General features: G+C 34.6%; 1 protein-coding gene across 1 annotated transcript in view; it reads left to right on the forward strand.

The window, feature by feature from the left end:
• LOC121411778 (amphiphysin-like) overlaps nt 1-12,266 on the forward strand; it is a 48,163-nt gene that overhangs the window by 18,001 nt on the left and 17,896 nt on the right. The window contains exon 4 of the mRNA XM_041604627.1: nt 6,945-7,040. Within this exon, the coding sequence (XP_041460561.1) occupies nt 6,945-7,040 (96 nt within the window). The remainder of the gene's footprint in view (nt 1-6,944; nt 7,041-12,266) is intronic.

The following is a 12,266-nucleotide window of genomic DNA, read 5'->3' on the forward strand; positions in this document are numbered from 1 at the left end:
AAAGATACATGCTTAAATTCCATAAGAGAGGGCACTAGGGTGTCTATTAAGATTTGAATATGACATTTTTACAGAAAGTTGTGGTAGAAAAAAAATGTATTTTCAAGGGCAACTATCTCTACACGTCTATACTGATTATAAGTCACATTATTGACCCCTTTGTTCAAAGCATACCTGTAGGCTTTTATTTTAAAGTCATTTGTACATGACCATACTTGTATTATTGCATGCCCAGGCACAAAATTATAAAAGTTGAGAGTGAAACTTCATTGTAGAGAGTGACCAAAGTTTCAATTCTCACATCCAAGCAGGAAATTTCTATGAAAAATTGTATGTGAACAGGATGTCCATACACACAACCTCATTTCTAAAAAAAAGAGAAAAAATGAAGAAAAAAATAACGATACATGGAGGCCTAGGCAGATTTTTACTCTACAGTATATATTGGTTGATATGTACAGGGTTTCCAGCCTATCAGGGAATTTTTTTTTCCAGTCAGGGAAAAAATCAGGGAATTTGGTAGAAAATACTTCAAATCAGGGGAAAATGCCTCAAATGAGGGAAAAATCAGGGAATTTTGAGCAGCCCAAAAGTCGAAAGCATGGTAGTCAGTCCGACCCTGTTATATTTTGTTGCATATCAACCTCTTTCTATAGGTAAAGAAAGGATGGCTGTATGGGGAGAAGGAAGGCCATTTCATGCTGGTGTAATAGTACCAACTTATATAGTTTTACATCATTGTTTTTAATACTGAAAATACATGTAATTTTTGGCAACAACTTTAATAGAAAACTTGCGAACTTGGAATGGGTTTGAATCATTAAATGTGGGTTTGTCTTGCATTTAGGCAAAAGGAACGTTACACTAGCCTAACACAAAATTTGAAGTTCTCAAGGCTTTTTTAAGATGTTTGTTTGAAGGCACAACAAACACCAACTACAACACTTTAAGAGAGTCTTCTCTTGGTTTTAAAGAAGAACGCACACCAACCACAACACTAAATTTGAAGTGAGATTTATGTTGGTTTTAAGGCACAACAAACACTAGCCCAACACTGAACTTGAAGTAAGACTCATGTTGCTTGTAAGGCATAACAAACAACAACCATGACACTTATTTATCAAAGTGAGGCTTGTTATGGTGTTGAGCTGAAACAAACACTAGCCCAACACTGAACTTGAAGTAAGACTCATGTTGCTTGTAAGGCATAACAAACAACAACCATGACACTTATTTATCAAAGTGAGGCTTGTTATGGTGTTGAGCTGAAACAAACACTAGCCCAACACTGAACTTGAAGTAAGACTCATGTTGCTTGTAAGGCATAACAAACAACAACCATGACACTTATTTATCAAAGTGAGGCTTGTTATGGTGTTGAGCTGAAACAAACACTAGCCCAACACTGAACTTCAAGTTTGGTTTGTGTTGATGTCGAGGCACAAACACCAACCACAACACTCAGCTTTATGATTGAGACTAATGTCCGAATTGATGTCACTTATAGTGTTGAGCTTTTAAGTTTCAATGAATATCTCCATTACAGTCATTAAAAGTGTGATTCTCACAAGTACATGTCAGGAAATAAACAGGAGTGGGCAAGAGAGGATTGATGAATGGAGAGAGAAAACAAAACCAACGCTGACATTAATGCACTATCTGACATTTTTAATAGACCTTGTCATTTTCCTGTCGGTATTTGCCCGACACCGAGCCTACCCCAGCAAGCTCTCCAAATCAATTATCAGTGATAGCATTTCTTGCATGCATGCATGATACAGTACTACACACCTCTGCGTTCCTCTCGCCTACACTCCCTCAATCATACTGCATTGTTTATAGTGTTGTTACAAACGAGACCAGATAGTATAGAAATTATTTATACATGAATGACACATGTTTCCTGAGCTGGTCTGAGCCGAGATTCATTCTGAAACTTAGTGGTTGGCATGGGAGATAAAAAAAGAGGTTCAGGGGGAGGGTTGGGCGAAGTTTCTTCTATCCTTTTTTTTTATCATGATGGACATGAAAGGGCATAAGTGAGAAAATAGATTGAAAAGACGGTTGATTTTTTTTTTTGGGGGGGGGGGGCTCTTGGTAGAATATCTTTGTGGCCAGAATCCTGGTCCCCTCCGAAAAGTTGAAGGACAAGTCCATCCCAACTAAAAAACTAAAAAATGATTTGAATATAAAGAGAAAAATCCCAAAAGAATAACACAATGTTATCAAAATCAGATGTAAAATAAGAAAGAACAACATTTTAAAGTTTTGCGTAATTTAAAAAAAAAAAGTTTAATACATGCACATCCCTTTCGGTATGCAAGTGAGGAAAATGATGATGTCATCCACTCACTATTTCTTTTGTATTCTATTTTATGAAATATGAAATATGCTGATTTTCTTATTGTCAAGTGCAACAACAATAAGTTCCTCCTGACCATGTGGAATAAGCGTTGTTTAATACTAATGTATACATGTATGGTTCAGTCAAGTTTTTGATTTGATTTGATTTATTGTTTACTTCTGCATCCATAACATTCGTATAATACATTTTTCATAACATAATAAACATAATATGTTAGCATTTTTGGCATGAATTATAAATAAAGAGTACTAAGAAGATAATTTCAGACAAAAATGATTAACTATATGATATTCACAATTTGCAGGAGAAGGATTGTCATCATAAGCAGATTGCTTGAAAAAAAATGAAAATCCTCGTTGGTCCTCGTTGTCAAATCATGTAAACATGAAATATTGCATAATTCAAAATTTCAACACGAAAAAAGAAATAGTGAGTGAGGGACATCATTGACTCACTCATTGGCATGTTACTAAATTGTGTGTATCACTGTTTTGTGAAAAATAAGCGAAACTTTAATTCATAATTTTCTTATTTTACATCCAATTTTGATGAAACTTTCAGCATTTTAATATGCTAGTTTGATTTTTCTCTGTTTATTCAAATAAACTTTTTTTCTGGGGTGGACTTGACCTTTAAAGATTTCCCAAGCTTCCTTGAAGAACGGTTCTACATGTACTATGAACCGTAGAGGCTTTGTACGTGTCCATGATTTGATTCATAATGCATCCTCAAAAAAGGGAGAGTACATTGTATACAGTTGAATTTTGTAAGAAAATCAAAGGTGGGGATGTGGGACTTGGGGTACATTTGTTTTTGTTGTTGGTACATTTAACATGCATTGGTACATGCACAAACACAAAGAGTTTGAAGAAGTAACAAAAATGCACAGTGTTAATTGTCCTACTTTTTTAGATGTACATGTATTTCTGTGCCTGTTGTACTATTTATAACTTGTTTATACAGTGCGTATCAAAAAAAACGGGACAGTTTTGAAAAGTCTATAAATTTTTTTTTCAAATCATTATGTCTATATTTTGATGTTAATAGATGCTCTAAGATCTTATCTTTGAAATGCCATTCAAAAAAATAAATTTTGTTTATGCTTGAGCAAACACGGGACGTTTTTGTTCAAAAAGAGGCTTGCGCCAAAATGGCAGAAATGGGAAATTTGATGATTAGAGTTTGGCTACTCAGACTTCCTCTTAATCTTTTCATTTTCTTTGCCATAGTTTTCGAATTATGCTGTCAAATTTAATTTACAAAATATTTTATTTTCCTGAATTATATGGTTTTTCATTTAAACTTCTTTTACCTTTGAATTTTCCTTCATAAGTACAAATAGAAGAGACTTTTGTCAATCCAAGTAAGAAGATTTGCATCATTAATTGGGAGAATTTGTAATTATTCAAATCCTTTTATTATGTGAAAAATTGTTATTTTACCTTTAACAATTATTATGTGAAACAAATTATGTCATGGTACCTATAAAAGGCAGGAATCCTTTTGTCAAGGGGTTGGTGAATCATTCACCAAGTTTAATTTTGTGCTTGACAAAAACAGGAAAGGATTCATGTTTTTTCAATGGCAATGGTGAATTGAGTCAATTTTGAAGGAGCAAGATATGGCCAATCGGGAAAATGAAAAGTGTGAAGCGAGGAAGCAAAAAGCCAAAAAAATAAAAATTTTGTGATTTTGTGAAGCATTCAATTTTTTATATCTTTGTGATTTTGACATATTATTCAGAAAATGATATCATATTTCACTTTCTATGTTTTCTGATATTTTCCTTTCCACTTTTTTGTTCGGTCATTATTTTTTTTTATTTTGGGGGGGGGGCACCCCAAGCCCCACCCCTCAGTATGCCACTGTTCAAAGGCACCATAACCTTTGTAGCACACAATGAAAGGATTAACAAAAAACGCTCAATCTCCCATACTTTGGTTTAAAAAAAAAAGTTCTTGCCTAAACAAGGAATATTCAAAGCTAAAAGAGAACATATTAAAAAGAACAACAGAACTATTCAAGCAAATAAGTACATTTGGGAATGAATTTTGACCGCATAATTTGAAAATTATGGCAAAGATAATGAAAAGGTTAAGAGGAAGTCGGCTGATTAGCAAGAAGTCCGACCATCATATTGATCATTTTATGCCATTTTGGCGCAAGCCTCCTTTTTTGCCCAAGACAAAAACATTCCGTGTTCGCTCAAGCATGAACGAAACAAATTATATTAATGGCATTTGAAGGATAAGACTCCAGAACATGTATTGACACCAAAATATAGAGATCATAATTTGAAACAAAAATTTTATAGACTTTTCAAATCTGTCCGTTTTTTTTTGTAAATACGCACTGTAGATTGCCCCTCCTTGTTTTTATCAGCTGAGAGACATGTACTATGATTTACATTGTCACCTCCTATTCATTTTGGTGATGCTGATATAAAATGCAGTTGTTACCGAGCCTAATATATACTACACACCACAGATGCCTTTCAATCAAGTCTTCTTTACCATGATCAATTTCATTCAAATACTTGTTGACCCATACATACAGTATGTACATCTGCTGTAATGGGGGATTTCAAGTTTGCTGTTGGTGTAGCCTTTTGACAAGGCCTGGCGACTTGGCTCTATTCTTTGTCAAGTAGCGACTGAGATGAGACTAGCGGCCGACGAAGAGAGTTGGTGCGACCCTAGTGAGCGTGAGATGGAGCAACTATAGTCGCAAGGCCTTTTGGAATTATTCAAGAGCATGCCGATGCACCAATACGCGCCGTCGGTGTTGATGATGTCTTGGAACCTTCACTTTTGTGTTTAATACAGGATCATACAGGGTTCATTGATGCAAACTATACACTCGTTGGTTAGCTGCTACCTTAGAGCATGGATCCTACTAGAACCATGCTAGCAATCCTGAGTCAGGAACAATGGTTAACATAAGAAATCCTAGTCCTAAAGTAATTAAGGCCTATAGTTCCTAAAGGCACTATAAATGGGCTCGCAATCCTCGCATTCACCCTGCCTTTCGCGAATAATGTTTTTTCCAGTCTATCTGTAGGCATTTGATATACATATCATACCAGACACAGGGTCTTGTTTTTTAAAATGCTACTCTTGGTGTTGATATTGATTTGATACTAAAGGACAATTTAGATTTCCCTTTCCTACATGTAGCTCCAGTACTTAATAGAGTATTATGGAAATATCAAAATAACACTTGATAGCTCAATAGTGTCATCCATCCGGGCAATATATTAACGTGGCAATTAGGGAGTTGCCTATCCACTGGCGCACTGTATATTACTGTACCACTGCTTTAGCTCCCGGTGTTGACCACTTTGTGCATGCAAGGAGTTAATCCTTTCACGTACCCATTCACCTCACCTGGGTTGAGTGCAGCACAATATAGATCAATGGAGGGGGGAGAAACAGAAACAGTACATACATGAAGAAATGTACATGCACTATTCTGTAGATAAGTTGAGACAGATATAATGAGAGAAATGCCCATAAATTTGATTTGTTAATCAAAGCTACTTGCACATTATACAGACGATCACTTGTTATTTTACAAGCCAGACAGGTGGTCATTTCTTTTTTCCATCCACAGCACTTCTGTTGGCATATGAACAATTTATGAGATTAACAAATCAGGTTGATATGAGCAAATGAATGAAAAGATTTGCAAATATAATTGCAATGCAAACCAAAGCCAAGATTCTGATGATCACCACATATATCTTTCCTGGCAGTAAAATATTAGTTGATGCTCTTCATGTGATTGTATTTGTAACCACTCTTTACTAAATTGTACTTTTGCAAAGGCATGAAAGAGGGAGAAGTATATATAATTGTCATTCAACTGTCAATGATGTCACTTATTAATTTGGAATTTCTCTGATTTCTGTAATAAAAATCACCCCTTTTCAGAATGACATACTTTTTAAACATGTAGCCCTACTGTATATTTGATTCTTACCAAAATGTGTGCATTGTTATTGTATTTTTGTTCAAATTTTTCCAGCATTTTATGTACGTGTATATTGTTATAATATAAATCTGAATACTCCAGTTACAGCTGTTTTTCATATGTGATTTATTGACAATAATTGCATCATGTTTCTGTATCATTCATAATAAAGCCTATTAATGAAAATGATTAAGATGTTTCGAAAATTGAAGAATAAAGTATTTTAAGAGAAAAAGATTTTGTGTTGTAATATCATACTTACATTTTTATACTAAGCTCTTGATGGATTCAACTTGCAAAACTATTCCATAAAAAAGGGCAGGGGCACAGTGTTTTTTTTTTCTATTTAATTACATCTAGAGTTGGTAATACAACTGTGACGGTTTTTAAATTGTTGCCAATTTGCACCACAGCCTAAATTAAGATCTTCCGAGCTAATTTACGTCAGAATGTTGGTACCTGATTTCATTTTTCCATTTCATCAAGCCTAGTAATATCAACAAAAGATATTCCAAATCACTGTATTACATGTAGTTGCCATCTGCACTGTTCTCATCCCATTTCTTTTACTTTAATTATTAATTGATTGATATGGTTTTCCTTTCAGACTCTAGACCTACTGTGGGACGACTACCAGAGGAAATTAATTGACCAGATTATGAACCCCCTCGTGTCCTATCAAGCAAAGTTTCCGGAAGTGAAGGTAAATATTTCTCATTCTATTACAAACATACTATTTCTCTTGTTTTATTTCAAACAAATGACAGCAATCGTTCAAGGAAAAAGTCCCCAGCTTCCATTTTTGTCAAATGCAAATCCTGTGTTCTTACATTGTAAACATCAAATTCCATGCTCGTCCATGACATGTACAGAACATAATAATGCCATCAAAATAGTAAAAAAATCTTAGCAAACCTTGGTTTCCATTACATCTTGTTCCATGTACATACAGTTCATGCGTGGGCATAAAGACCAGGGCCAGATCCCAAAATGAAATTGACAAATCATATACCAATCCAAGGCTCTTACACTAGTTACTAAACACTGTCACAGCAATACTAGCTTTATTTTTTTCACCGCTTACCAGCTGAGTATTTTGCTTAAGATTAGCTTCAATATGTCAGGCTTCAAAAATTGGCTTTCTTGTGCTCTTCTCAGGCCTCAAGACCATGACATCGTGTTGTGTTAAAAGCGTTTTGATCTTTCCTAGGGAGTCGTTCAATATTTTCATTATCACTCCCTGGGATCACTTGTTTGGAAGTAAATATTTATTAGATGGCTCAGAATGGAATACCGGGCATATTCAATGAGTTGGGGGAATATTGCACCAACTGCAAATTACCACAATATTGTCTCTTTAACGAGTGGAATCTCTTATAGGATCCCGTGATAAAAAGCAATCCAAAATGATAATAATTACCACCATTAATGATCGTTATTAATTAGACCATGCAATACAGCATGATATTGCACAGCAAAGTTTGTACAAAAGCATATATGGGGACTTTGTCGAAGTTCTGTGCATCATTCATTTATTTATTTATTCACGTCCATTAAAATACATTGAGCATACAAACAAAACATCAAAAATACATAAAAAAGGAAACAAAGACACATAGCAAGATGCAACTAAGATTTTAAAAAAGGGCTAAGATTGTATAAGGATAATTACAGTACATGTACATGTATAAAAAATGAACATGAAATGGGAAGCTGCAAAAGAACAAAGCAAATGTTCTGTCGAGGCAGTTCCTATAGACAGTAAAATATAAAATTCAAGACTTGTACTGATAAAATAAACATATAATAATTAGGAAATATGATGGGATAAATTAAATTAAGATTTTTGATGGTTGAAAAGAAAGTTTTTCAACTTGGATTTAAAGGCAAAATACTCCATATTGCACAAGCAAAACATGTAGTCCACAAAACATTTGATTGCCCTACATGTATATTGATAAAAACAATTTTGGAACTCGCCAGTAATGCTGCTCATGACAACAAGAAGTCTAGATTTTTTTTTCTTACTCTTAGAATAGGCCTATTTCTTTTAGGAGTCATGTTGTGGATAGTAAAATTTTAATTCATTTATTGGGAGATTGGGCAATGTAACAATACAAGTTGAACATGTATATATGAGGAGACTGCATGAGTCTTCTGGGATTCTCTTGAAGAAAAAAGATGAGAAAAAGCTTCATCCAACAGAATCTTGTAATCGTGTACTCCTCAATATTCGTCTCTAAAAGCCCTTATAAAGTTGAATTGTCATATAAAATGACTAATACTTTATCAAAACACAGATCAAACTTTTAATCCATGATCGTTGAAACTCGACTTAACATGATGTCTGATACTCTGATTCATCAATTGATTATTCATGTCAGTTTTAGCCAACCTTCTCTATTGAATCTATTTGACGTCACACTCGTCAGATTCAATCCTAAGGGTCCTTGAAAACATACTCACATGCACAATATGGTTAAATGACAGGTGGCAGACAATACTTAAAGACTTAAATACTTAAAGTTGTGATTGATGTTTAAAGTGCATTTTTTAATTTTTTCCTGAAAAGAAATAAATGATACCGTACTTACTTTAATATTTAATCATTCCATCCTCAGCCTTAGTACAGACTTATTTCTGTATTGGGACAGGAGATGGAATCACATACACTTGTAGTAATTAATACTTAAATAAATTAAATCAATTAATTGTTTTATTTGCAATTGGACATATTCTTTATAAATATAACAATATATGTATCGATACTCCCACAAGTATTTTAAGTTTATGTCACTCTGCCTACATGTATGTACATTTGTAATATTCATGTAATTGTAAACCCGATGTGAAAGAAATTTCCTTAATGGACTATAAATACACTGTATATTCAATTCAATGCAATTCAATTTACATGAATAGTGGGCTCATTAATGCATTAACTACATTAAAGTTCTGTGCATTGTGATAAAAGCCTGCATTCATTATTGGATGCTTTCTCATATACATGTACATAGTGTACATGTATGTGCTGAATTGGTTAAATGTTTAAAATCAATGCATGAAATCTGCATAGTGCAACAGTCACATTCCCCTTACATGTACATGTATGATGGCCGTACTGCAGGTCGAAAACAGCCGTTTTAACATCTTTCTGTACCAGCTACATGAACCTATAGGTGGTTTGAATAGAAATGAATGAAACGGCTGTTTTCGACTCGCTGTGTGGCTGCCGTAGAGGAACTATGAACGCAGCATACATGTAAGCCATGGTTCGTATAAACCCATCTTTGTGAATTCCGGCTGAGGAGATTTTTCAAGGTGGCTGTTAAAGCCTGAAATCTTTGCACTGACTTCCTTTATTTTCTTCCTCAACATAAAATACAAACTACATGCACATAAAATATGATGACCTCTGAGTCTTAACTATCCTCGCTGATATGCCCATACATGTACATGCATGCACATGCATGCACAGGGGCGGATCCAGCCTTCGCCAATAGGGGGGGCCCGGAATTTTTTTTCAGCCATATTTTCCCCGATCGGCCACTCGAATATGATATCTGCCGGGATTTTGGGTTTCTTTAAAGGGGTAGTCCTAGCCTATTAGTCACTTCTTTGCTTTATTCTTAAGAATAAACATAAATAAACATAACCATATTTTTATAATGCGAGCGCGAAGCGCGAGCTATTTTTTTTGGGAATCTTATGTACTTTTTTCTAAAAGTTTTGAACATTCTGGGCAATCCTGAAAAAAGTATGCAAGTGAATAATTATTACGAACTTGAAGCGCGAGCAGAAATGAACTGATGGGAAAGGTACTGTTAAGGACTTGCTTGCAGTTAGCCATGAAGATGTTACATATTTTAAAAAATCAAATAATGCGAACGCGAAGCGTGAGCTGAAATTTTTTGACATGTGTACCTAAGGAATGGAAATTCTAAGCACTTTTGTAACTTAACATAATAGGTAGGCCTATATAACTAAACGATTGGTGCGAGCGCGAAGCGTGAGCAAAAAATTTCGTGATTTAGACCTACTGAACGAGACACTCATGTTCAAGTTTTGTAAATCATGAAAAGGATGAGGAAGTGGGGATCTTCCTTACATTAATAATGCGAGCGCAGAGCGCGAGCGGAAAATTTTTATATACGTTTTGAGCTGATCAAAAACGTATTTGTTTCGACTGCTTGAACTTAGCCATGAAGACGTTACATTTTATTTCAACATTCAAATATTGCGAGCGCGAAGCGCGAGCTGAAAATTTTTGACATTTCTACCTGAATAATGGAAATTTTAAGCACTTGTAATCGTGGAAAGGATAAGACAAAAACTGAACATTATTGATGCGAGCGCGAAGCGCGAGCGGAAAAATTCTGGACACTCTATTCATGTTTTGTAAATCATGAAAAGGTTAAGCTATTGGAAATTTTCACACATTAATAATGCGAGCACAAAGCGTGAGCAGACAATTTTTTCATGTTGTTATCTGAAACTGGATAGTTATTTGAATGGAGAACAAGCTGCGTATCTGAATAAACGTGTGTTTGAGATATCGACCTAGAATTTGGGTACTCTAAATACCTTTTTTACCATGAAAATCAATAAAGCGAGCGCAAAGCGCGAGCTAAAAATATATGATATTCAGATCTGAAAAGGGGTCACTTTTGAAGCTCTGTATTGCAAGCACTTTGTGGAAAAATTGTGAGGTGAAAAAAGATAACAGTTAAAACAGAGCTGATATTTTCAATTATTGTTACTTTGAGTTTTGACATAGGACCGGGATATTCTATAAGGACATTATGTCATCATAAGAAAATGATGACTATCTTCCTATTTCTCTTCCTAAGCATGAGAGCGCAAAATCTATTAATATTATGAAAACTGGACATTTAAAGCACTTTTGTAATTATGCATAAGATGCATGAGTTTAAAATCTATCAATGCGAGCGCAAATCGCGAGCAGAAATTTATGATTAATTGTCATCAAATGGTGATTTTAAGTAGTTTGTTTTAGAATTAATATTGAGATATACATAACTCACTAATCAAAATGCAAGCGTGCAGCGCTAGCTGATACGTTTTGACAATCTAGATAGGGATATTTTGAGAACTTCATGGAATACAGGAAAATAATAGGTAACTGACAAATCAAATATTGTGAGCGCACAGCGCAAGCAGAAATTGGTAATATTCAGACCATAAAACAGAAATTTTTACACTTTTAAAAAATCAATTTGTAAATAAAACAAAATAATGAAAGTTCAATTTCCCAGCTGAAATATGTTTTGTATATTGACTTCAGAATTTGATATTTTAAGGTCCATATTGAGCAAGATATCACCTAAAAGGCAATGCGAGCGCAAAGCGCGAGCGAAAATTTTATATCCCGACATGAAAGATTAAAAAAAAATTAATTTCCAAGTCTTCCCCTTATTTTATTCACCCATCTTCCTCCTCTTATGCTTGACTTCCTTCTTTTTTCCTCTCTTTTCCCTTTTTCTTTTTTCCTTTCTTTTCTCCTTTTTTTCTTTTTTTTTGCTCCGCCAATAGGGGGGGCCCGGGCCCCTCGGGCCCCCCCTGGATCCGCCTATGCATGCATATGTTTTTGTTTTGATGAGTACAAATACATAATTTATTCCAGGAATGCATGCAGGAAATTTACCAATCCTGTCAAAACAAAATATGTACTTGCAGAGTGGCATTTAACAAGCATTTACGGTTTCACTTTTACGTGTTTGAATGTGTGTGCTTTTGTATTTTGTTTTTGCAAAACATGAAATACACATACATGTAATGTACCTACATGTATCCAATGAAAATAAATTGTTTGTGTTTATGTTCAAATTTGCTTGGATTTTCTCCAAATTGTCAATTCAGAGCAATATCTTGTCATGTACTGTATACTGGTATGCAGGCCTTCAGTACA

The sequence above is a fragment of the Lytechinus variegatus genome, chromosome 3 (genome assembly GCF_018143015.1).
Source record: "Lytechinus variegatus isolate NC3 chromosome 3, Lvar_3.0, whole genome shotgun sequence".
NCBI classification, from domain to species: Eukaryota; Metazoa; Echinodermata; class Echinoidea; order Temnopleuroida; family Toxopneustidae; genus Lytechinus; species Lytechinus variegatus.